This window comes from Oncorhynchus masou, chromosome 27 (assembly GCF_036934945.1).
Source record: "Oncorhynchus masou masou isolate Uvic2021 chromosome 27, UVic_Omas_1.1, whole genome shotgun sequence".
Classification (NCBI taxonomy): Eukaryota; Metazoa; Chordata; class Actinopteri; order Salmoniformes; family Salmonidae; genus Oncorhynchus; species Oncorhynchus masou.
In genome coordinates, this window is record NC_088238.1 from 51,116,504 (window position 1) to 51,144,214 (window position 27,711).

At 41.7% G+C, this 27,711-nt stretch overlaps 1 protein-coding gene across 1 annotated transcript; it reads left to right on the forward strand.

Moving 5' to 3' along the window:
- The first annotated feature begins 82 nt into the window (after positions 1–82).
- On the forward strand, positions 83–17,497 carry LOC135515520 (protein Dok-7-like). The gene is made up of 8 exons (XM_064939140.1): positions 83–175; positions 274–319; positions 2,248–2,478; positions 5,001–5,201; positions 12,906–13,025; positions 16,226–16,330; positions 16,840–17,378; positions 17,462–17,497. Exons 1-8 carry the CDS (start codon positions 122–124, stop codon positions 17,495–17,497), a joined length of 1,332 nt encoding a protein of 443 aa, XP_064795212.1. The 5' UTR covers positions 83–121.
- The last annotated feature ends 10,214 nt before the right edge of the window (positions 17,498–27,711 follow it).

Consider the following 27,711-nt stretch of genomic DNA (forward strand, 5'->3'; position numbering starts at 1 on the left):
GCGTGTACAAGGGGGGAGTGTGTGCCCCTCAGCAGTAGGCTAAAGCTATTTTGAAAATGACCTCTCATTCGGGCACCGGACAGCGACACCGCAGCTGTTTGGTTTGGAACCATGACTGAAGATGACGGATTCAGTTGTCGTGGAGGGATATGTCAAATTCAGAGATGGAAAAAAGGTGTTTACAAAACAAATTAATTCAGTGAATATGAATGTGCATCAAAGTTATACAATATATTAACGGTTGCGTCTGTTTCGTACGGTTGTCTCTTTCAGTGGAAGGATAGGTGGGTCGCACTCCGCAAGCCATCGCCCGTAGCAGGTACGTCTCTCACTGTTCTTTATTCATACGTTGTTAGAAAAACATCAGCGCATAAGTTTACTTTTTTCTTTTTTTTCTTTGTTAAATGTATATTATATGGTCATTTAATGGGCCTACATTTCAATTCGAAAGTTTACTGCTTGTGGTCTATTTACTACCGTAGTAAATCAATAAATAACTTTCTACTTGTCATTGAGCCTACTAAACATCCCCAAAAAAGCAACAAAGTTGCATTACTGTATGCCATGTAATTCAATATTTTCCCATACATAGGCTACTGTGCTGATAGTTTCGGATTTTGGGTTGCTCCTTCAAACTTTGGCCCCGTATTAACGTTAATGTGTTCTGGTGCTAGGCTACATTTTAAGAGACTGCTGCTGTATGTGTGTTTATAACTGGTTTATATCCGGCCATTACGCTGTAGGACATGAAGTTGTATGTCAAATGTGTCTGTAGTTATTAAGAATTTAAACGATAGTCTTCTGATTGGAAGTGCTTACTTTTACTGTGCTATAGGCTAGTTATTGTGTCTATTGATAGGCAAGTCAGTTAAGAACAAATTCTTATTTTACAATGATGGCCTAGGAAGAGTGGGTTAACTACTTGTTCAGGGGCAGAACGACAGATTTGTACCTTGTCAGCTTGGGGATTTGAACTTGCAACCTTCTGGTTACTAGTCCAACGCTCTAACCACTAGGCTACCCTGCCACTCCTTTCATACTATGACAAGAGGTACTGGCACTTACAGTAGGCCTGGCATATTATGGGTTCTGGCCATGTCTTACAAGTGTCAGGTGCTGTCAACAGGTGCAAAAGTCGCTGATTGACTTATCATTGTGTTGTAGCCTTTCAGGATAATATTAGAAGTCAGAGTCCTTTTGACATTTTCGAAGCAGGCCAGACAATATGGTCCATTTATTTAACTCGTATTCTTCCCTAGACAGTAAGGATGTACTGAAGTCGAGTATAAAACTCACATTTTCTAATGGTCTTTCTTCTTCCCCTATTTCATCCTCCCACCTCAGAACTGACAATACAATATAGTACATTACAATACATTACAATACAATGCAATACAATAGCATAACATAATACAATAAATTACAATAAAATATAATCCTATATAATACAGTACAATACAATACATTACATTACAATAATATAATACTATTTAATAAAGTACAACAGTACAATAGAATGTGTTTTGACATTACAGTACATTACAATATAATACAATATAACATAATACAATACAATAAAATAATGCATTACAATAAATTACAATACAATATAATACAGTACAATACCATACAAAACAGTACAATAAATTACAATACAATTTATTATAACATAGTACAACACAATGCAGTTTAATATAATACAGTACAGTACAATACAATACAATATATTTGAATACAATACAATGCAGTACAATACAGTACAGTACAATACAATGCAGTACAATATATCACAATAACATAAAATATAATACAATGCAGTACAATACAGTACAGTACAATACAATACAGTACAATACAATAAAAAGCTCAAATTGATTCTCACTCCACCCTATTCACTGGAAGGCTTCTCAATACAATGATAACTCAATGCATAACAACATTTCCTGGCTGTAATTAACTTCCTCATACCTAGCCTCTACATTCACTAACAACTAAGACTGCTTTAAGACTAAACATTGTGGGCCAGGTTCCTGGACACAGATTAAGCATAGTCCTGGACTAAAAAGCATGTTCAAAGGATATTTCCTTTGAACACACTTTTTAGTCCAAGAATAATCTTAGTCTGTCCAGGAAACTGACCCTTTATGTTGTAGGATACAAATGTTATAGATCATCAATTTTATAGATCATAATTTTGTGAAACTTAAGTTTTTCCTTGTGTTCTCTCTTCTCTCCCAATTTTCCCAGACTGCTTGGTACTTCTGGTCTACAAAGACAAGTCAGATAAAGCCCAGGGCCACCGGGAGAGGGTCAGTGTCACCTTGGAGGACATCTGTGGTCTGGAGATAGGTCTCTCGTATGAGGGGGTGGGCTACACGCTGGTCATCATCTGCCTGGGCCAGGTTGTCATGCTGGGCTTCGACGGAAAAGAGGCTCTGCTGGCCTGGGACATCCGCATCCGCTACAGTCTGGGGGAAGGTGGGAGATGCACTGGTTTTTGGTAGTCATTGTTTGTGCCCGATATTTGTACTATGTGGATTAGTTTGTGAAGTAATAAGTAGTAGATTTTAGCCTCGGACATCCGTGTCCCCTTCAGCATGATGGTTATTGCAGAGGGCCCATGTAGGTAGTATGTAATGTATATAACTCTGTTAGGTGTTGAGTCAAATCAGCGTGTTTTTAGCTGGACTTGGCACATTGGAATCTGCTACACTACATCCTAGGCAACAGGCAGTCTTACGGGTAGGTCCTTGTTGACAGTGTTCACCGATGACGTGCTCTTCTGGGTGACCCGAGTGTTGTGCAATATGAATTTACATAACATGTGCATCAAACCAAATAATTTCAAATTTAAACAGTAAGGTGTTTCAGATGTCAGTTTGATGACTGATTGAGCATGGAATGGGGTATAACTGGTTGTATCTACTCATATCCCTGTCAACATCCGGAAATATGTATTCATTAATGTGTTTTGACATTTTTATGCTCTGATTTTGGTGTAGAAGTTTAATAAGGCAATTTATATTTTGTAGAACTCTTATTGACTCCACAGAGTCCAGTTGAATTGTGTTGTGGAACAAATGAGTGTAAAAAAATCTGATGTATTGGATCTATTGTGTGGAGTGTAATTGTAATGGTCAGGCGTACATATTGCAGCTGCCCTGTGTGCTTGTGTGTGTGTGCAATGTAAATGCCAGTGTGTGTGTGTGTGTGTGTTCCACTGTGTGTTTGTGAGTGAGTGTGGTAATTGTTGTGCTCTGGTGTGAAGTGTCAAATCAAATCAAATGTAATTTTATTCTTCAAATGCTTTGTAAACAACAGGTGTAGACTAACAGTGAAATGCTTATTTTACAGGCCCTTCCCAGCAATGCAGAGAAAGAAAATATAGAAAAAATAGAAAAGTAACACATGCAATAATAAAATACACAATGAGTAATGACAACTTATATACATGGGGTACCAGTACCGAGTCGATGTGCAGGCGTACGAGGTAATTGAGGTAGATACACTGCATGACCAAACTGTTGCAACAAAGTTAGAAGCACAGAATCGTCTAGAATGTAATTATGTGCTGTAACGTTAAGATTTCCCCTCACTGGAACTAAGGGGCCTAGCCTGAACCACAAAAAACATCCCCAGAGACCTTTATTCCTCTATTAGCGCAAAACCTGTATTGTAGCTGGCCACCATGTCCAGAAACAAGTCCATACTTTCTGTAAGTAGCCCTGTTCAATACAATCACATTTTACCAGGATAACGTTCTGTGAGTTTGTATGGCTTACCACTTCGTGGCAAGGACTATGTTGCTCGTAGACATTTTCACTTCACAATAACAGCACTTACAGTTTACTGGGGCAGCTTTAGCAGGGCAGAAATTTGATGAACTGGCTTATTGGAAAGATGGCATCCTATGGCGGTGCCACATTTAAAGTCACTGAGCTCTTCAGTAAGGCATTCTACTGCCAATGTTTGTCTATGGAGATTGCATGGCTGGTTGCTCGTCTGTCAGCAACAGATGTGGCTGAAATAGCAAAATCCACTAATTTGAAGTGGTGTCCACATATTTTTGCTCTCAATGGTGCAGCTGTAGAACCTTTTGAGGATTTGAGGGCCCATGACAAATCTTTTTAGCCTCCTGAGGGGGAAGTGGCGTTGTCGTGCGCTATTCACAACTGTGTCGGTGTGTGTAGACCATGATAGATCCTTAGTGATGTGGACACGAGGGACTTGAAGCTCTCGACCCGCTCCACTACAGCCCTGTCGATGTGATTGGGGGTGTGCTCAGCCCACCGTCTTGCTGACTTGTGGCCAGGCACGCAAAAATGTCACCTGCCAGCCTGTGGCTGAGGGCCGTTGTGTGCCAGTGCTTTTGTTGTGATTTGTGACACCCCATGAATCTTTCTCAAACTGAGCGATGACACGCCGGGACTGGCTGACATTTTCTCATCTTTGGCGCCATCAATCTCTCTTCTAACAGAATTTACTCACTGATATCACTCATGTATTTTAATGTAGTTCCTGTTTGGTATCGGGGAACTCCCACTTGTACACATACTCACACACTGTTTCTCAAGCACTTAAAATGCACATACACAAAACACCCAAAAGTCTACACACACACACTTAAAACATTTATAAAACAGATCAACAGACATCACAGGTTCCTACCCTGACCAGGCCTGCTGTTCCTCTTGTGTTGCTCATTAGCAAAAATATTGAGTCAAATACATTGGTGTTTGTGACAAGCTCTGATTGATTACATTTGGGCTTCAGATCTGAGCTCCACTTTGTTCTGCTTACCGATCTCACTCTCAATGCACTCCACTGTTTTCCTTTCTCTTTTACTATACAGTTATATCAAAGCCATACTGGAGCAATAATGTTGAGGATGAAATTGTTATTTTTTTCCTTTTTTCAGTTGTTGGGTACCACTTAAACAATTGTTTGTTTTTATTGTATTTTGTTTAACTGGTTTTCAACTTCTCTTCTTCTCTGTCCAGTCCACAGGTTTAGCGTTGGTATCTTACCAGGCACCATGTTGGAGAGCGGGCCTGCGACCCTTCACTTGTGTAACAACCTATTGGTCCTGGTCAGGGACATTCTCCCCGTTATCATCGGCCAGTGGAAGCTTCCAGACCTGCGCAGATATGGGCCTGTACCAAATGGCTTCGTCTTTGAGGGGGGGACGCGATGCGGCTACTGTGAGTTGATTGATGTTGCTGTTGTTGTTGTGCTACAGCTACTAACCATTGTGTCACGAAAAAGAAGAATGGCATTGTCATTGGAGATTTCCAGTTTGACATTAGGCTTTAGCAGATGGATCCTTTAAATCTAAGCCCAATGGCCTATAAGATTAGTCTTGGACTGTCTTGGACCGTATGACTATATGATCTGATTAAGTATCATGGAACTAATAAAGCGTCTGTTTCTGCTAGGTCATAAGAATACTAATCCAATACAGTACATAACAACAGGAAATCAGACCCCACAGTTGATCTTTGATAGACTCAAATTCAAGGTGAATGTGGCATTAAGGAATTTTCTGTGGGTTATACAGGTAACTGCCAAAATAAAGGAAACACCAACATTTAGGTGTCTTAATAGGGCATTTGGCCACTACGAGCCACCAGGAAAGCTTCAATGCGCCTTGACATAGATACTACAAGTGTCTGGAACACTATTGGAGGGATGTGACACCTTTCTTCCATGAGAAATTCCATAACTTGGTGTTTTGTCGAAGGTGGTGGGAAACACTTTTTATACATGACCCTAAGCATGGTGGGATGTTAATTGCTTAATATACTCAGAAACCACACCTGTGTGGCAGCATCTGCTTTCAATATACTTGGTATCCCTCATTTACTCAAGTGATTCCTTTATTTTGGCAGTTACCTGTATATAATGGCTATTATTTATGATGACCTTTGGGACTAAACTTGATTTTATTGAGTGGACAATTAGAGAAGTTAATTCAAACAACATATCCAAGCTTTTGTCAAGTTTTATTGTTCACTTACTTTGGTTACTAGACTTCGGTACCACTGTTTACAAAATGTGTTTCATGTTCACATGGAGCGTATGTTGGCATGTGCTTTCAGTCGCTTGTATCACTCCACAAGTTGATCTAATTTACATGTTTCTGGGATTTATCTCATCACTGAGAGCATGAAAGATGAGTTTGGCATTCAGTGAAATGAGATCATTACATTTTCCTGTTTTTTTTCTCTCTGAGTCGTCTACCCTGTAGGAACAGCGTGCCAAATGGCATCATTCAGGCGGAGAACATTAGTGTCAGGACTATGACTACTGAGAGTGGTAAACAGAGTTGCTGGATTTTTCTTAATTTTTATGACTCATCCTTGGGGCCAGACTTACATTAAATATGCTCAATGGTGTTTGACGAGACACAGAATCATAAAAATAGCTCTTTGTAGGTTAGTTTCTTTTCGCAATGAGTCGGGAACTGTTGATTTCTAGGATGGAAATCCATTCTAGACCGTTTGATTGGTCCCAAAAATCGATTGGTTGGGTGGGCAAGAACACACAAGGGTAAAGCGGCATTTGAAAATGCATCTTTGGCTTTGATACTCTGATTGGTTAGAGATGATCCAATCGCTGATGACTTCTCATTTTGACTTCACCACAAACGACTTCAACGATGGTAGTCTCAGACTGAAGTATGTAGTGAACATAGAACAGCGGAAGAATTCAGTTTGAGTCATCAGACAAGATGGATCAGACGTATAAACATCTGCTTTTGTAACTTGGGTGGACGACATGAAATAAAGTACTTGTTGTCATGGACGATTTTATTTCACAAAGCATGCAAGCTTTGAATAGAAATCCAATCTCATTCAGCCTTGGTCCAGCAAACCTTCATCTCTAAATATAAAGTCAATGAAGTCATACTTGAGCAGAGAGCCCGTTAAGTTTATTTCCATGGCCGTAACATGTGTATGTGATTGTGATATGGTATTTTGCAGTTTACATTCTGGAATAGACTCTAAACCGTTAAAGGTGGAGAGGACGCGTGTCAACACCTGTAGTGGACACAGACAGGAACGCAAAGTACGCCGCAGAGCTGAAGACATCAGAGTAATATTAATACACACGATGAACTGGAAACAGGAGACTCCAGTATGTGATCCGTGATTCATTTAGCTCTATTCAATCTTCGGCTAGAGGTGCAACTTAATATCGCGAAGGTCGCATTCGGGGAGAGTTTTCCAATCCATGCATCGTAAATAAAAGGGAAGCACATCCCTTTTACAAAGACGGGAAAAAGGTGTGTGTGTGTGTGTACACGGGATCTATACATGGGCGCGTCTGAATGTTTAAGTGTCGCGAAGGGCATGCATTCCAGAGATACGTTGTCGCAGCACAGTTTATCCACAGCAGATGGAGAAGTGGGGCGACAGTGTTACTGGACCTCTGGCTGGAGGGTAACGTTGCTGCATGGTGTCTGGTGGTGAACTGGCCTCTTCAGTCTTTCCCATGTAGACTATCTCTAAGGCCAGGCTCAAAGTATGTCTAAAACAACTCCCAGGGATTGTCAAATATCAAAACTGAGATGTTTCAAAGCCATGTTATGACAATGGGAATGGGGATGGATAACAAAGCTACAGTATAACGAGAGAGGAAATATTCTTACTGCTTTTTATGTAGCTGGAAGCTAATGTCTGTTCAAAGTCTGTAGACCAGACCAGTCTGTCCAGACCAGTCTACAGACAGTCTGCACTAGACAGCAGCTTACCAAAGAGACCTCAAAACTAAGGATACTTCCATTGAGGAATACAGGGCTTTTATAATGATTTTAAAGAGCAGGGACAAGGCCGTCTGAACGCAGATATACATTAATAAGTGCGTTCCTATATGATTCACTGCTCATTCAGTGCTGGGTAGTTTCTTTCTAAATCTAACCTGTTACAGTTACTAGTTACTTAGTACTCATTCAGTGTTGGGTAGGTTCCTTTCTAAATGTAATCTTTTACAGTTACGAGTTACTTAATGTGCATTCAGTGCTTTCATGTACTGCTGCTGGTGTCAGTTAATGGCCGCTGCCAGGGTTGGCCAGGTTACTTTTTACATGTAATCTGTTAGTTACTAGTTACCTGTCCAAAATTGTAATCAGTAACATACCTAGTAACATACCTTTTGGATTACCCAAACTCAGTAACGTAATCAGATTACTTTCAGTTACTTTTACTTTCCTCTTAAACGCCGCTGCATGGTCAATCCGACGTCTACATTGGCCGTGCAGTATCTACAGTGATACGGCATCTGCAGAAGTCAGGGCATTTATACTTATTGCGCTTCGCAGGGCAGCGCAGAGCTGTTATGAAGGAAGTGAGTTTGTGTTTGTACAGGACTTCCTGCCCCCACCTAACGCCAACCAATCATGTCAATGCAGAGCTGTACGGAATTCTCCGCATTGTTACAAAATTTGGTAGGCGCACGGCGATGCGAACCACATTTTCGGATTAAGGATAAATTAACCCTAAATTTAACCACAGTGCTAACCCTAACCTCAAATTAAGACCAAAAAGCAAATTTCTTCCCCATAAATGTTTACAATATAGCAAATTTTGACTTGGCCCATCTAGCGGAAATCACCCAGTTCTGCCTGAAAAATGTGTTCCATTGTCTGCATTTGCTATTGGCCTATTGTTTACGTTTTTGTAGGTGAAACTTTAATATCTCCATAACTTGCAGCTGTTTAAGTCTATCAAAAGTGTCCAAGTTTGAGCATGTGTCCGTTAGGCCAATATATACACTGCTCAAAAAAATAAAGGGAACACTTAAACAACACAATGTAACTCCAAGTCAATCACACTTCTGTGAAATCAAACTGTCCACTTAGGAAGCAACACTGATTGACAATAAATTTCACATGCTGTTGTGCAAATGGAATAGATTACAGGTGGAAATTATAGGCAACTAGCAAGACACCCCCAATAAAGTAGTGGTTCTGCAGGTGGTGACCACAGACCCCTTCTCAGTTCCTATGCTTCCTGGCTGATGTTTTGGTCACTTTTGAATGCTGGCGGTGCTTTCACTCTGGTGGTAGCATGAGACGGAGTCTACAACCCACACAAGTGGCTCAGGTAGTGCAGCTCATCCAGGATGGAACATCAATGCGAGCTGTGGCAAGAAGGTTTGCTGTGTCTGTCAGCGTAGTGTCCAGAGCATGGAGGCACTACCAGGAGACAGGCCAGTACATCAGGAGACGTGGAGGAGGCCGTAGGAGGGCAACAACCCAGCAGCAGGACCGCTACCACCACCTTTATGCAAGGAGGAGCAGGAGGAGCACTGCCAGAGCCCTGCAAAATGACCTCCAGCAGGCCACAAGTGTGCATGTGTCTGCTCAAACAGTCAGAAACAGACTCCATGAGGGTGGTATGAGGGCCCGAAGTCCACATGTGGGGGTTGTGCTTACAGCCCAACACCGTGTAAGACGTTTGGCATTTGCCAGAGAACACCAAGATTGGCAAATTCGCCACTGGCGCCCTGTGCTCTTCACAGATGAAAGCAGGTTCACACTGAGCACATGTGACAGACGTGACAGTCTGGAGACGCCATGGAGAACGTTCTGCTGCCTGCAACATCCTCCAGCACAACTGGTTTGGCGGTGGGTCAGTCATGGTGTGGGGTGGCATTTCTTTGGGGGGCCGCACAGCCCTCCATGTGCTCGCCAGAGGTAGCCTGACTGCCATTAGCTCCAGAGATGAGATCCTCAGACCCTTTGTGAGACCATATGCTGGTGCTTTTGGCCCTGGGTTCCTCCTAATGCAAGACAATGCTAGACCTCATGTGGCTGGAATGTGTCAGCAGTTCCTGCAAGAGGAAGGCATTGATGCTATGGACTGGCCCGCCCGTTCCCCAGACCTGAATCCCATTGAGCACATCTGGGACATCATGTCTCGCTCCATCCACCAATGCCACGTTGCACCACAGACTGTCCAGGAGTTGGCGAATGCTTTAGTCCAGGTCTGGGAGGAGATCCCTCAGGAGACCATCTGCCACCTCATCAGGAGCATGCCCAGGCGTTGTACGGAGGTCATACAGGCACGTGGAGGCCACACACACTACTGAGCCTCATTTTGACTTGTTTAAAGGACATTACATCAAAGTTGGATCAGCCTGTAGTGTGGTTTTCCACTTTAATTTTGAGTGTGATTCCAAATCCAGACCTCCATGGGTTGATAAATTTGATTTCCATTGATCATTTTTGTGTGATTTTGTTGTCAGCACATTCAACTATGTAAAGAAAAAAGTATTTAATAATAATATTTCATTCATTCAGATCTAGGATGTGTTATTTTAGTGTTCCCTTTATTTTTTTGATGCTGTGTATATTTTTAACTAGCACAAATTAAATTGAGTATTAAAAGCCCACTCATGGTCATCTTAAATTGAACTTGTATGGAGCACAACATAACTGGGGAGTTTAGAAGGGAGGAACTCAAACCTTTATTCCATAGGCTGGGTTCCGCACAATGCAGCTGTCGGCGAACTGTTTTCGACTGAAACACGGCAAACGCTGTTTAGAATCAATCCTCAAGGTGTTTTTCACATATCTCTTCATTGATATATCGTTCGTGGATGTCTACTTTCTCCTCTGAATCGCTTGGAAAAAGACGTGCAGCTGAAGATGACGCACCAATTTCGACGAAGGACACCGGGTGGACACCTGGCAAATGTAGTCTCTTATGGTCAATCTTCCAATGATATGCCTACAAATACGTCACAATGCTGCAGACACCTTGGGGAAACGATAGATCGGGCAGGCTCATTCCTTGCGCATTCACAGCCATATAAGGAGACAATGAAAAACAGAGCCTCAAAAATCCTGCTCATTTCCTGTTTGAAGTGTCATCTTGGTTTTGCCTGTAGCATCAGTTCTGGGGTACTCACAGACAATATCTTTTCAGTTTTGGAAATGTCAGAGTGTTCTCTTTCCAAAGCCGTCAATTATATGCATAGTCAAGCATCTTTTTGTGACAAAATATTGCGCTTAAAACGGGCACGTTTTTTATCCAATAATGAAATAGTGCCCCCATAGATGTAAGAGATTAAATGGAAGCAAACAGAACGAAACAGGGAGGAACCTACCCGAATTTACCCAATAGAAACTCTTGTTTTGCTCGGTTTGCTTCCGATTTGTTTCTTTATCACAAAAAACAATGATTGATGGGCAGTTTAAACTACTTCAGTTCAACCATTATTGGGTTTAAATATACAAAAACAGTTCTGAAAAGCATCCAAAACAATAGCAGAGCAGCAGTGTGATTCATATTCATGGCCTATGTAGCCTATAATAGACCTAATTAATTTCCGTATCGCCGGAAGGCTACATCCTTACCTTCAAGCGTTTATTCAAATTGGATAAACTTTGGATGCCGACAGCAGTCGCACCATTGGAAGACATAGCTTGGACTGTAGCTTACAAAAGACTAGTATTCCTGCTATTTTCTCGCGATCCATCAAAACGCATTTGGTGTCCTCATAGTGGTCTTGTCGTCTGACTCGCTCAGGCAGAACAAACTTAAATTTGCAACGTTTTTCAATGCATATTTGAATGTCATTGAGAAAGCAGAAAGGTGTCACATTTTTGGGGGGCAAACATCCTTTCTGAATTTAAAAGTAATCAAGTTTTTCAAAAGGATCTGTAATCTGATTACAATATTTTTGCTGGTAATGTAACAGATTACAGTTTTTTTTAAACGTATTATGTTACTCCCCAACCCTGGCCGCTGCTTGGACGACTGTCAACTGCTACTGATCTTGGGTAAAAATAAGAGACCCAAAATTGACTCGCACTGCTTCACCGCAGAGCTTAGAGTTTACTTACATGCCAGTCTAAAACACTGTCCCCCCAGCAAATGGCTGAGCCTTGGTTATGTCCTATGATTCGGACTCTATAAGGCAGAAGTGGAGGGGTTCATTACGTTAGGGTGGGGAGTGTGCAAGATGTGCTGCTTAGCTTTGTTGAAGCCATTTCATGATGTCATCGTTCAGGAAGTATGTTATTTCACTTGTTGCTTGTTGTTGTTGTAGCCAGAGCCTTGCTTTGTCTTCAAAGCACCACTCATACTTCAGGTGAACAATGATGGATTACTTTCCACCCAAGTACTGACATAAATCAATACATAGGTGCGGTAGTAGACATTGCAGCTATTGAGAATCCATGAATACTGTAAATGATTCTCAAGTCAGATTGTTAATTAACCTTGTGAATTAGCAATTTTACTCAGAACAGGATGATAGATGACAACAGATGACTGCAGACGGGAGATGTTGTAACATGCTTCTTGAGTCCCCCTCAGTGTAGACGTCTGAGTGGTCTTAGCTGCTAACCTCTGACCTCTTCTTAGGGTCGGTGGCATTTAAAGAATGTGACGGGGGCCAGCTCTGTGGTGGGTGGTCTCAGGACCAAGTGACAGAAGGACCCTCTTGGTGACCTCCCTCGTGTGTCTAAGGCTTGGGGGTGATGGTTAGCAGCCTTGGTTGTTAGCGGAGAAGGCAAAACTCCTGACCCCATTAACCCTAACACCCTCTCAACCTGTACCAACTTTACGCTTTGAATTGGACATTTTGAGTGACCGGAGCTGTATATCAGAGATTGACATTTTTACAGTTAATTTGTGTTGTGTGAGGCTTTATTTAGCTGTAGCTTATGTACATATTTTAGAATGTAAGTGGGTTAACATCATCTAACTTCAGCGTTTAAAAAAAAATATCTATGAAAGTTCAAGGTTGCTCTTATTTCACTCTCTGGCTAAGTTGAAATGGACAACAATTGTCTGGTTGATTTAATTGACCCAGACGGGTGTAGTGAAACATTCAACATAATCTAAAGAGTGGAATGTGACATTAAGCCGGCGGGCTATGTGTGTTTTCTACAGGGGCTGGCGTCTTCTTCCTATCATCCATGGAGGGTGAGCAGATCAGCTTTCTGTTCGACTGCATCGTCAGAGGCATCTCCCCCAGCAGAGGCCCTTTTGGACTTCGGCCACTCCTGCCAGGTCAGTACCAAAGGTGTTTACTGATGCGTAGGTATGAAGGTTGTCACGGCTAGATATACGGCTTGCCTAAACAAGACCGACCAGGGTGGCGTACAGGACATATGGCAGCGGGGGGTATTTTTATCAAATTTCTGTCTAATTTAAATGGGGATGGATGAAATGTATCCATTGGGTTCATTCTGAGATAAGGTATATAGAGGTAGAGTATCCATTGCCTTTTCGCCTTCTAAGTTGGCAAACACTTAAATCAAACACTTACCATCTTAATCAAAACAAGTGTTATTTGAGACATACTTCGAGGGGGATTTATCCTCTCTATAAAAGGGGTCCACCCCATGTGCTTTCTGGAATGCAGCCACTTCCAGAGCATGTTACATTGAGTCCCATGGATTCCATGCAATGTACTCTGATCTAACAGAATGATGACTGACAGCTGTTTTATACATAATTGGATTAGCTGGGTACAGACTGTAATATTAGTGAATATAATAAGATAACCACTGAACTAACTGTACCATAAGCAGCATATAGAACGGGGCCACCTTATACATATGTAATAGGATAACCACTGTACTAATGGTAACTATAGCAACAAATTAAATCCAGTCACCTCTGAATGCTCTGTCACATCGTGAGAGAGGTACGGTAGAGGTTAGGGTGTGCGCTGCAGCTGTGGCAAATTCTCCAGTGTTAAATCAACACTGAGAGTCTTACATTCAACACTGGTCCAGTGTCTATAAGGGTCCACAATTTTCAGTGTTAAATTAACACACTGCTTAGTGTAAAGCCTTATTTGCATATTTCCCAGAGTGTCTTGCCTTTCAAGTGAATAGTAGAGTTACCCCCCATTTTTTAGTGACAGACACTGTACCTGGTTGTTGTATTCATCCATTTTCAGTCCTGTGGCCTTCACCAAGTGAAATCCTAAACAAATATGTTATCATTCAAATTAAATTATTTAACACAATACAACACGTATTTCATAAGGCCTTATTTTGAGAGCCTAGTTTCAATCTAATACTGTGGCCTGAAACGCATGGTTTACAGGCAACCACAGGCCTGCAAGTCACATTTTGCTGGCTTGGAAAGTGATGTATAATTTCTGTTGGAATAAGGCCAGAGTGGGAATATCCAACATTTTGAATTTTTATTCACCCGCAACATTCGGAATGATTTCCGGGTTGGGAAGACTAAGATATTAGACTACCTAAAACATCTTAACTGGAACAATCATTTCATTATCAGGTGCAATAAGTCCAAGTAACAGATTGGGTTAGTTTAGAAGAATTTATGTTATTTATATTTGACTAGCATAAAATGTATTTAGTCAATCAATATACATACAAAACATAGACACTGAAAGAAACATAATGGGAAAGATGTTAATGAGGGGTGTGGTTTTGGTTTAACACTGGTTATTAACACCAACACTGAGGTTATTTTACACCGATGAGTGCTAATTTAACACTTACCGAGTTAATTAAACAGCTGAATTAACACTAGAAATGTTACACTGAAAAATCAACACTAGGTAACACTGGTCAATTTGCCGTGTGGGTATTCCTGGGTTCACACATTCCCCTCGCCCAATCAGGCCTTGAACTAATTTTCTATGATTGTAGTGCGTAGTAGAATAAATACAGGAGACGATGTCAGAGGGAAAGCGGGGGGTTCAAAGTCACAGTTCACACAAACAGAGAGCACCAAACCCTTCTAATCACTCTGAGCATGTGTGTAACCTCATCTCCATGATTCCAGTGTCCACTGTACCCCCCCACCATCACACACTCGGTGCCTCTCTCTCACACACACACTCTGTGTACATGCACTCTGTTCCTCTTTCTCTCTCTCGCTCTCTCTCTCTCTCTCTCTCTCTCTCTCTCTCTCTCTCTCTCTCTCTCTCTCTCTCTCTCTCTATCTCTCTCTCTCAATCTGTGTGTCTAGTCTCCTCACTCTTCTGTAAACACCACTGTCCCTTCTCGTGCAAGGGAACACGGTTGTTAACAAGAAGCTGAAGCAGATGTCAGCTATTACAGTCCATTCATTAACAGCTAGATAACATATTGAAATTCTTGTGGTAGTCCTTTGCCATATATATGTCATTTTGCACTCTTCTTGCACAACCAAAATGACAATGACCCTTGGGAAGCACCCTTTCAAAAATATGAGTTGACCAGGAAATCAATGTAACTTAGCAATAACAGCTGATCTTGGGTTAGGACTAAGGTAACTTATATAAGATCGTGGCCGCGGTATTAACAATCCAATGCGTGTACCACAGAGGCCACGTGGCAAGCAGTGCTATTAATAAACACATGTAGTGTTGCATAAACAGCAAGGTGTTCCCATGTGACTCTGTTCTCTATTAGTCTTCTAAAGGCCTAGTGTTTTCACCCTCACAGATAGAGGGCACACCGTATTAAAATGTTTTGCAACGGTGTGCAAAACATTTTGGCAGTGGTTACAGCTGTGAGTCTTTTTGGGTAAGTCTCGTAAGAGCTTTGCACACTTGGACTGTGCAATATTTGCCCATTATTCTTTTCAAAATTCTTCAACCTCTGTAAAAGTGTTGGGGATCATGGATAGACAGCAATCTTCAAGTCTTGCCATAGATTTGCAAGCAGATTTAAGTCGAAACTGTCCACTCAGGAACGTTCACGGTCTTCTTGGTAAGCAACTCCAGTGTAGATTTTACTTTGTGTTGTCGGTTATTGTCCTGCTGAAAGGTGAATTCTTCTCCCAGTGTCTGGTGTAAAGCAGTGTTCTTTTGCAGTATTACTTTAGTGACTTGTTGACTGAGAACACATTCTCATTTGCAGCAACGACCTGGGGAATAGTAACAGGGGAGAGGATGGGGGTTGAATGAGCCAATTGGAAGCTGGGGATGATACGTTTTGCATATTTTTATTCTGTCTACTTTTATACTACTTTTCTCTCTGTCTTTTAGGTCATTGTTGTGGAGTCACTACAATGTTCTTGATCCATCCTCAATTTTCTCCCATCAAAGCCATTGAACTCTATTGTTTTAAAATCACCAACGGCCTCATGGTGACTTCCCTAAGCAGTTTCGTTCCTATCCTGCAGCTCAGTTCATCATTGTATTAGTGTGTTATTGATACTACGTACTGTTGTTGACTGTTGACTCCTGGTAAAATAGAGGTAAAATAAAATGAACACTGTTGTGTGTTTCACTCTGACAGACACCAACGCTGTCGCTAACCAGGCCTACTCTGATAAGAGGGTGAACCATGAGGCCCAGGAGTTGGAGAAACGACTCAACATGCTGTCTCACCAGAGCAGCACAGGTGCTGTATCTCTTTGTTTATTCTATTCCAGCCATTACAATGAGCCCGTCCTTCAATTTAATATCTCCACCAGCCTCCACTGCCACTCCACCATTTATCTTCCCTCGACAACACTTGGAAAACACCAACCTTTAGTTTCATAAACAGACCTCACTTCCTTTCACTCTAAACAAACTTCCGGAAGTACCACCACTCTAACATATGTAACGTGTACTAGTGTTAGTGTTATTATTCTCCATGACTAATCCATTTCCCAGTAATGGTGCTTGTTGCTTTAAAGTAACCTTCTAAAAGTATGTTTCTATAGCGTCATATTTATTATTTTGTTGATTTATTGTGAGTATTATGGCTGTGAATACCAGTCAGACAATTGACTGAGGAAACTTATTTTGGATAATCTGATATGTTTTATTGATGAAGTGCCTCAATGTGTTGTGTAGATACAGTATATAAGTAATAGTTTTGTTTTTAAAGACTAAATAATGTGTTTTCTTATGTTGTTTTGGCAGCTTCCTCCACATATGGTCTGTCTGTGGCGGGAGACATCTGCAGCATATCAGGCTCCTCTCACACCTCCGACACCAGCCAATCAGACTCCATCGTCGGCAGCCGGCTGGCCATTTGGACTGAGCCTGTCACAACAAGCTCTACCCGCACAGAGACCATCATTGGCCAGTTACAGGCCAAGGGGAAACCGTCCACCAGCCTGGTGGGTGGAGCCCGTGTAGTAGCCAAGACCCCTCGGTCCCGGCAGCTGCAGGAGATTGGTCGCCAGAGCTCGTCCGACAGCGGCATCGCCACAGGAAGCCACTCCTCGTACTCTGGGAGTTTCTCCTCCTACGTGGGTAGCCTGGACTATGGCTCCCTGCTTAGCCTGCCCCCTCAACTGTCTCTAGACCTGGCCCCCTGTACCTGTCCCCATGCACCAGGACATGAGTACCAGGTACCCACCTCACTGAGGTACATCTATGACACCCCCCGAACTCTACTGCAGGGGGGAACAGGAGGGGCCAGGGGGCAGGATATCTCCACAACACCTATAGACCAGGTGGCCAGTTCACCCCCATTATGTGAGTCATCACAGGGGGGGAAAGATGCTCCTCTTGGGGGTCTCTCGGACAATGTTGCCAGGCGCTCCACCACAGAGCTCCTGCAGAGCCACTCTGAGGAGAGCAAAAGAAGGGTGGCGCCCCCTAGTGACAGTCAACACCCAGAGTCCTGTCAGGTCTCCCAAAACACTGCCTCCAAAACCCTCCTCACAATCTGCCCCACCTGTGGAGGATTCAAGGTACAGAGAGCTGGGGTGAATCTTCTTTATTCCTTGTGTCCTCTCTCCTCGCTTCCTTCTCAAAACCTATTGGAGAAACTTAGGATCCTCTACTCCAATGTGTTTTGAGAGGACACAAGGAATCAAGGAAATACATTTGAGATGCTCCCCTGGTCACTTTTATTAATCTATGGATGAAAAGTGTTAAAGAAGAAAAACATGTTTATCTTAATCCAATTGACTGTATTCCACTGGTTTGTCTCACTTTTATTATCATCAAATTGACAAAATGTGCCAGAATGTGCCAAAATGTTTAGTTTCTTCAGAGTTGCTTTGTTTTTCTCATGAGTACCAACTACCAAAGTACAAAAATACTGTCAGCTGCTTTTGATTAGACTTCACTTTATAACAGCTTGTTCGACTGTGAGTAAACCCTTGTCATCTTGGTATCATCTGTTGCCGGCTATAGTTGTCAATGCGTCCCTTTGTGTGAAATCTATCTCACAGCAATTGGTGTTGGAACATTAATAATCTTGCTGCCTGTCCGTCTGCACTCTACTCAGTGTTGGGGAGTAGTAAACTACATGTAGTTCAACTAGTAATTGAATTGCATTTTGCAGTTGCTTGGTGGTAGTTGAACTAAATTCCAATCTTGGTAGTGTTTTCAGTAGTTAACAACTTTTTAGCCATGTAGCGGTTTAGCAAACTACTGAACTATACACTACTAAGAAAATATTACATAGGTGAAATAGGCAATAATTTCCTTTCTTTTTCAACATCAGACCTGCCTACTTGTCACTTGAAACACTTTTTGTATGCCTAATTCTCACTTTGTGTTTAATAGGTAAAGTCACACATTCTGTTAACATCTGACTCCAGAGCAATCTGTTCCTGCAATTTGTAGTCTATGACATTTCAGATTTAGATATGATAATTTTTTACAAAGTAATTTGGATGTAGTAAACTACTTTTTCAAAGTAACTTTAGTCAACTATATTTTTCTTAAGTGTAATTTAGTATCGCGTAACTTCTTACAGTGTGAAGGAGTAGGTAGCTTGGTAAACTATATTTTCAGAGTAGCTTCCCCAACACTGACTCTACCAGGCATTTGAGATTTCACTCAATAAGGTCAGGAAATGCTCTTCTGTGTGTAGATGTTGTTCATGGTCGATTAAACACCCCCATCTCTGTAGAAAGTGTGTTTATAAGAGCATCTGTGTCACAATAGTTACTGCTCTTCTAAATGGGCCTCCATCTTGAGTTTGTACTACCATTCTGGGTTGTCTTGGGCTTTTTAAAGGCCAAGTGTAGTCAAAAACGTTATTTACCTGTGTTTTATATACATTTCCACACTATGAGCCTGGATGATAATACGCTTTTAATGTAAGAGCTGTTTGAAGGCCTGAAATGTCAGCTTGTTTTTGGTGGGATGGCGTTTTAGCCTGCCTGGTGACATCACCAGACGGTAAATTAGTTAATAGACCAATAAGAAAGAGGGTACCAAACCGTTCTGCCAATAACAGCTAGTTTTCAATTTTCCCCTACCCATTTAGACTACTCCCAGACACAATCCAAGCTAAATTCTTGCTTGAGAAATTGCTCTTTGCTAAGAAGCTATTTTTGTTTCTTTTTGACAGTTTTAATTGAAAACAATCACAGTAAGGTACTTAATTGTTACCAAGAAATGATTTCATATTGAGATAAAAAGGCTGTATTGACCATCTTCTCTCACTTTGAGGTCATCCAAGTGCAGGGAATTGATTTTTACTTATTTTCTTTTTACAAACTTTTACAAGCTTTCTTGGCTTGTTATGGAACCACAAGAAACGATAACCCTTCAATTTGATCTTTCAATAATCTCATTTACAAGTGATTTACAACATAAAACTGCATGATTATATACTTTGAAAGAGGTATTATTCATACACAGAGCACGAGACTCTTGATTAGATAAAAATATTTTCCAAAGAATTGTCAGTCGAATAGAATAGCTGATTTTTTGTTAATCAAAAAATATACCTATTTTATTAAGCAGTGCTTTTGATTATATTAAATCAAATAAATGTTATTTGTCTCATGCGCCGAATACAACAGGTGTAGACCTTACCGTGAAATGCATACTTACAAGCCCTTAACCAATGCAGTTCAAGAAATAGAGTTAAGAAAATATTTACTAAATAAACTAAAGTAAAACAATCTAATCAAATCAAAAAGTGACACAAGAAAATTACATAACAATAACAAGGCTATGTACAGGGGGTACCAGTACCGAGTCAATGTGCGGGGTACATGTTATAGTCGAGGTAATTTGTAAAGTGACTATGCATAGATGAAAAACAGTGAGTGGCAGCAGTGTACAAACAAAGGGGGGGGGATCAATGTATATAGTCCGGGTGGAGTATTTGATTAATTGATCTGCAATCTTCTGGCTCGGGGGTAGAAGCTGTTAAGGAACCTTTTAGTCCTAGACTTGGTTCTCCGGTACCGCTTGCTTTGAGGTAGCAGAGGTAACAGTCTATGACTTAGGTGACTGGAGTCTTTGACAATTCTTTGGGGCTTCCTCTGACACTGCCTAGTATATAGGTCCTGGATGGCAGGAAGCTTGGCCACAGTGATGTACTGGGCTGTACGCACTACCCTCTGTAGCGCCTTACGGTCAGATGCTGAGCAGTTGCTATACCAGGCAGTGATGCCACCGGTCAGGATTCTCTCAATGGTGCAGCTGTATAACATTTTGAGGATCCGAGGACCCATGACAAATCTTTTCAGTCTCCTGATGGGGAAAAGGTGTTGTCGTGCCCTCTTCACAACTGTCTTGGTGTGTTTGGACCGTGACAGTTCGTTGGTGATGTGGTCACCAAGGAAATTGAAACTCTTGACCCGCTCCACTTCAGATCCAACTCCTTTGTCTTCAGCCCCATCTATGTTAATGGGGGCCTGTTCCGCCCTCCTTTGTCTTGCTCACATTGAGGGAGAGGTTGTTGTCCTGGCACCACACTGCCAGGTCGCTGACCTCCTCCCTATAGGCTGTCTCATCATTGTTGGTGATCAGGCCTACCACTGTTGTGTCGTCAGCAAACCTAATGATGATTTTGGAGTTGTGCTTGGCCACGCAGTTGTGGGTGAACAGGGAGTACAGGAGGTGGACTAAGCACGCACCCCAGAGGGGCCCCAGTGTTGAGGATCCGTGTGGCAGATATGTTGTTGCCTACCCTTACCACCTGGGGGCAGCCCATCAGGAAGTCCAGAATCCAGTTGCAGAGGGATTTGTTTAGTCCCAGGGTCCTTAGCTTAGTGATGAGCTTTGTGGGTACTTTGGTGTTGAACGCTGAGCTGTAGTCAATTTGCAGCATTCTCCCATAGGTTTTCCTTTTGTCCAGGTGGAAAAGGACAGTGTGGAGTGCAATTGCGAGTGCATCATCTCTGGATCTGTTGGGGTAGTACGCAAATTGGATGGGTCAAGTGTTTCTGGGATAATGGTGATGATGTGAGCCATGACCAGCACGTGAGTGCTACAGGACGGTAATCATTTAGGCAGGTTACTTTCGCTTTCTTGGGCACGGGGACTATGATGGTCTGTTTGAAACATGTAGGTATTACAGACTCGGTCAGCGTTGAAAATGTCAGTGAAGACACTTGCTAGTTGATCCTCGCATGCTTTGAGTACACATCCTGGTAATCCATCTGGCCCGTGGTCTTGTGAATGTTGACCTGTTTAAAGGTCTTGCTCACATCGGCTACGGAGAGCATGATTTCACAGTCGTCTGGAACAGCTGGTGCTCTCATGCATGCTTCAGTGTTGCTTGCCTCAATGCGAGCATAAAAGGCATTTAGCTCATAAAAGGCATTTAGCTCATTTAGTGAAGCACTGCTACTTCATTATTTAGTTTTTGCTAGTAAGCAGGAATCAGGAGGATAGAATTATGGTCTAAAAAAAATTCTGACCATAAGAATTTCAAACATCTTAAACCAAATTGCTCTTCTTTCATCGAAGGGAGTCTGTTTTCACTCTCTGATGAAACAACTTCAAATGATGTTCATGTTTTTTTCTGCCCCATATACAATATGTGACATTATTGATCTTTTAAACCTAGAGCTCCCTCGGCTGGTGGTGCATTTAGATATTAATAATCCCATATTGCTTTATCAAGGTTAATTTCTGATGACCTTTGTAGAAAACAAAAAGGGATAGTTCTGTTGATTCCTCTGACTTGTCTTTAGTGTAGTCTTCAGTCACTTTGAAAGATATTTCCTATGAGTGCCGTAAAGGTCCAGCCTTTACAGTACAATAATTCCTCTGTTAGCTGCCCAGCACCGGTCCTATTGGATAAAGCATTGTGTGAGTGCACATCTATCAACATCGTTGTGATACTCAACCTCAGCTAGGAAAACAAAGACCATTAAGCACCCTTAGGTTTCAATAAGTCATTGTAACTCTATGTGAGCAAGCCATAGTGGCTCTCATGTTTTTACATAAAGACAATGCCCTAGTTATATTAGTTGAAAGGCTGGCACAAAAAGAGAAAATATTGTGTGAAAGGAACTTTTTCATCTAGTCTGAATTATTGAAGATGTTCTCTTTCCTTATTTTCTCACAGGGGAACCCGCTCTCCTACACAGTGGGCTCGGCAATGCCAGCCATACCAGGTGAGTCTGTTCCACTGGCTGTGTGCGTGTGTATGCACACCGATGCTATTATATGCCTTTAATATCCCTGTCCAAGCATGCATTTATTTTCAGACTTGTTTATTTTGCAGCATGTTTAGATAAGTCATTTGTTCTTATTAATGAATCCCATGAATTATTAAACCGATGTGCAGAACCTGTATAACTAGATATACGTTGAGCTGCAAGCACAGAACCTTTGGACTGAGGTTATCGAGACCACGCCCTCACCTGCCTCAGTGACCAATCGCAGTTCTGAGAAGCTGAAGAGGATGAATGAGGAACCAGCAGCTCTCAGCTGAGCTATTAGGCTCCCGCGGCACAACCGGAGAACCATGTAAAAAGACAAACACACAGAATCTGTATGAGTCAACGGCCTCTGCTTTGGGACGTGAGCTTACATCCCAAGAAACCTTAACACCTGCAGACCTTTTCGTGATCTGAACTCGGCTTGACAAGGCCACAAGGGGGGAAACAAGGGGACTATCATTTTACGAAAACTGCTTCAAGTGCAAGAATGGGGAGGAGTGCTATTCGCCCACTAGGGTGACACCAGCATTGCCCGGGAACAGCGTTGTCCTATAGGTTGGTCAGATTCACCACAGTGGTGTATGTTTTGGACAGCCACTACCCTTTGGGCCTTGCTTGGAGAACGGTGTGGACTGTAAAGGGACACCTAAAGAAGAGAAGCCCATTGAAGTGCAACTGCTGTACCCTAAATTACAAGATGGAGGCCTTCCACGTGTGGAGGTGAAAGGTCATTCAGTTCCGTTGAAGGTAAGAGAGCGCTCCCCTTCTGATTTCCTCCACTCGTTATTGACTGAACTCCATGCTAACAGACAAAGCCTGCCTCTTCCTTCATGGATTCCTCCCTCTTGTTTATTCACTTCTTTCCCTGTTCTCCTTGACTAAGATCTTTTCTTTTCTGTATTTCCTGGACTATTTCTCCTCCCTTTGTCAAGCTGTCGATGCCTCTCTATGTTTCTTCATGCTGCATTGATTTTGCGATTGAGCTGCTTAGATGGTTGGGAGAGATGCAGAGAATCTCAACCAGTTGCTTCAGGATGAAACAGAATGTTATAAGAAGCAATATAATTTTACATTACTGTGATGGTAAACAAGAAAATGACTAACTAAATAGACCATTGTCATATTTGTTCAGCATGACCCCAGATTGTATAGCATTACGCTGACTGTTATTTAGACAATGTGGTTTTGTGAGTTTTCCATTTGTACTGGAAATTACATCAGGGCCACTGTGTTGGCTGCTGTGCTCATAACAGAGCCATCCCCATGAGTAATACAGCACTTATCCCAACCACACTAGGGAGCTCCAGACAATGTAATGCTAAAGTATATCCTGTCCTCTGACATGTTGCGGTCTTGTAAGACGTTGATTAATCAATCCCCTGCAATCGTCGTTTCTTATCCTAGGATCAGACAGGTTACATGTTTGGGCACCAAGAGACACCACTTCTTTGACTGCATTAGTACACAGTATGTACAGATGTAGGATCTTAATTTGGAAATGTAAAAAGTGTAGTGTAAAAGTTGTACATTTGAGGTTTAAAAAGGCTCCTGAAGTTTGTAATTTCCACTTTGAATTTTCAGACTTGATTTTCCCTTACGAAAAATGTATCAACCCCTACAAAAATGTAAATGAATTATAAACACTTTATTTTCCTCTTTCCACCAGACAAGAAGCTCAAAAGTAAGGAGGAGTTGAGCAAAGTAGAGTATGATACCATGGATAGCTGGGCGTTGGAGAAGAGTTCAGAGGTAGGAGGTTTATGAATGGGATTCCTCACTCCTCTTACTATCATCACACTCACATGCTTCAATTGTTTTTATTACTATGGTCCAAACTAAAAAGGAAACACCTGTGAGGCCAAATGTCTATGGAAAAAAAGGGAAATACTTTATTTTTTGAGAAAGTAACAGCAAAGATTACAAGATATTGCATAGTTACTTAGAACACTTTGGGTTGATTATATATTTTTTATAATTTATCCAGACATTTGCAGTCTGCCATTTCTTTGTGACCCTAGTATTTAACATGAGTGGAACAAACATTGATGAATGTCAACAATGTTTATGTGATGTGTCAGTACTTCTCTTATACATAATGGTGGTCTTAAGTGACAGTCCTTCTCATCTTAAAGATGCACTCTGGGATCTTAAGCACAAGAGATGTGTAACATATTGCACAAATTGCAAAATTCGTATGACATACAAATCGCTACATTTGTAACATATCACACAAAATGGATTATGTAGTACACAGTTGTATTTATGTAGTACACAGTTGTATTTATGCAGTACACAGTTGGAAGATGTAGTACACAGTTGTATTTATGTAGTACACAGTTGGACTATGTAGTACACAGTTGTATTTATGTAGTACACAGTTGTATTTATGTAGTACACAGTTGGATGATGTAGTACACAGTTGTATTTATGTAGTACACAGTTGTATTTATGTAGTACACAGTTGTATTTATGTAGTACACAGTTGAATGATGTAGTACACAGTTGTATTTATGTAGTACACAGTTGGATGATGTAGTACACAGTTGTATTTATGTAGTACACAGTTGTATTTATGTAGTAAACAGTTGGATGATGTAGTACACAAAAAAACAGTGACCCATTTTGGATCGTGAGAGCCACTTTCAAATTTACTGGCTGAAATTATACAAAAGTTTGAGAGTGCATCTTTAAGAACAGTTCATTAGAATAAAATGGCAGTTATTTTGGGGAGGATTATGTGGGTGTGCCAAGCAAGTCAGTGTAACACACTGTTTGGCAGCTATGGAGCAGAACAGACAGAACACATTGTGTAAGAGCTTTACTACCTAAGTCAGGATCTCTTACGCTTCAGTCTGACAGGAAGCATTGAGGCTGCACTTTTCCATCATGTTTTCACACCAAAGACTGTAGCAAAACCCCCAGAACAATGGTCTCAGAAGAAAAGGCATGAATAAGCCTCAATAAGAACAAGAGACACTTCAAGCTACATGCCCCTTTCAGCTTAAGTAGACAAGCCTGTAAGATTTCAGTACACTCCAATTAGTCAATTCTAAATCTAACTTGAGTGACTCCCGTGAACTGTTGAGTAGAGATTATCTTTAAGTCTGGGTTTTAGTCTGTTGTTGAAATATATATTTTTTATTGAAGTTGGACTGAATTCTTTGTGATTAACTACAGCCTCAGGCTTGACTTCGTTTGATGTAACCCCCCCCCCCCCCCCCCTTCTAAAGAAGCATGTTACTTATTGTTTACTGTGTCTTTCAGCCAGAGGAGAAAAGCAACTATGAGCTGGTGGGCAGTTGTGGACAACAACGGTTCCTTCATGAGACTGAAGGTGAGTGCATTTAATATTCCGGTGTTCTGTTCCACAATAGCCGAACATGAGCGTGGAGAGAGCAAGATAATGAGGTTTGTCATTTATGTTAGTTTTTTTTGTCTGAATACTGAGCCAGTCAAAACATTGCACACACTGTATATAGATTTTTCGATTGTTATTGACTGTACTTTTGTTTTATCCCACGTGTAACTCTGTGTTGTTGTTTGTGTCCCACTGCTTTGCTTTATCTTGGCCAGGTCGCAGTTGTAAATTAGAACTTGTTCTCAACTGGCCTACCTGGTTAAATAAAGGTGAAATTATTATTTTATTTTAAATCTACAAAGGCTGCCCTTAATGTGCCTCTGACTGATGGGCAGTTTATTTTTGTTTATCTTCCTCAACAGAAAATTTGGGGTTTCGCTTCTAGGCTATCAACTTCTCAGGTCAACTGAGGTAACTTCTTAATTCTCAGTTGTCAATCGCAGGCAAGTTCTTAGCTGAACTTCACCTTTCAATTTCTCGCCGAAGTTCCTGTGCTCTCTTTCCATTAAAGTGGATCATTTGATGAGTTATCACCTGCTGCTCAGAGTGTGTGGAATGACATATTGACCGTCTGGAATGGCAGACAGACAGACAAACAGCATCCTGTTGGATTGAGACAAGCACCAGATGTAGGGGTCAGAGAGGGCGAAGAAGAGGTACAGACAGGTCTGTGACACCTGCAGTGCTCTGTGAGATTGAGCAAAGGTAATAGACTAGCGCCTGACAGGGAACACTTCATTTGACGAGGTGTACACTTTAGAACACCTAGCGTGCCTTAACCTGAGCAGTGTATTTAGAGAGTTGAGCTTATGCGGTTTCTGCATTATGATGCATTTACATCACATTTCAACATTCTATAGCAGCCATGTTTTCTCCCCATTAACATTACATAGGGAACAATGCTACATAACTAAATGTCTCGAATTAGAACAGTATTCAACATTCTAAACATTGGCCTAATTCTCTAAATATATAGCTCTGGCCTTAATTAACTAACGTCTGATAAATAGTATTACAGAACAGTAGTGCCAACTCAATTGAAGTATTGTACAGTACAGTGAGTAAAAATGTGTTTTGTCCTGTTGTTTTACATGCTGTACACTTCTCAGGCTTCTGTCTCTGCTTCCATATCTATTGTCACCTCTGTGTGTTTGAAAATGTCTGAGCGCTTCATCCTGCCTTTATATTTATGTAACTCATGTTGCATAAGGAGCACACATTTTTGTTACAGCTGTGAGAAGAACACTCACTCTACTGTTGTACTGTCGTCACACAGCGTTTCCGCAAAGGATGTCCAGGCAGTGAAGTGCACATGACAGAGTGTTGGCCATGATGTGAGGCGAAGGGACAGCCATCAGGGTCACTTAAGGCCGCCCACTCCCACGTCCCCTCAGTCCTTTACACACCTGTTCTGGAACTCTCCTCACCGCTGTCACACAGTGGCACCACACCCATCACTCATTCCACCACCATTTTCCTCCCACACTTGGCTTCAGTTCCCGTGTCACCTTGCCACCCTCCTCCTGTTGAAGCCATAACATTAGTTAGTAGTTAGTGCCCCTCAGGCTTGCTGGAACTCTCTAGGACAGGTCTTCGGTCATGAGTACTGGGGACACTGTTTACCTTACAAAAGAATCAGCTCTCTAGGACAGGTCTTCGGTCTTGAGTACTGGGAACACTGTTTACCTTACAAAAGTATCAGCTCTCTAGCGACTGAACTTTTTTAAATGTCCAACAACCTGTGCCAAAAAATTCCCTGAACTTTTCAAAACTGGCTACCTTCAGCTCCTTATGAAAAATAAACTTACTTCTAAAATTTCACAGAACTTCAGTGACAAAATAACCTCTCAACTGGGCTTGATAAAACAAATTCCTACCCACCAGAGAACAACAAAAAGCTAGAGTAGCAACATAGAGCCCCTGCTTAGACAATTGGCACAGACCATTGGCACTCTGCTCTACAAGCCAAAGCAGCCGACCTTCCAAAGAGAATCCACAGAGCGGTGCTGCACCACAAAGAGCTGTCTGCCAAAATGGCTGCCCCCCTGCTGGGCTTACTCT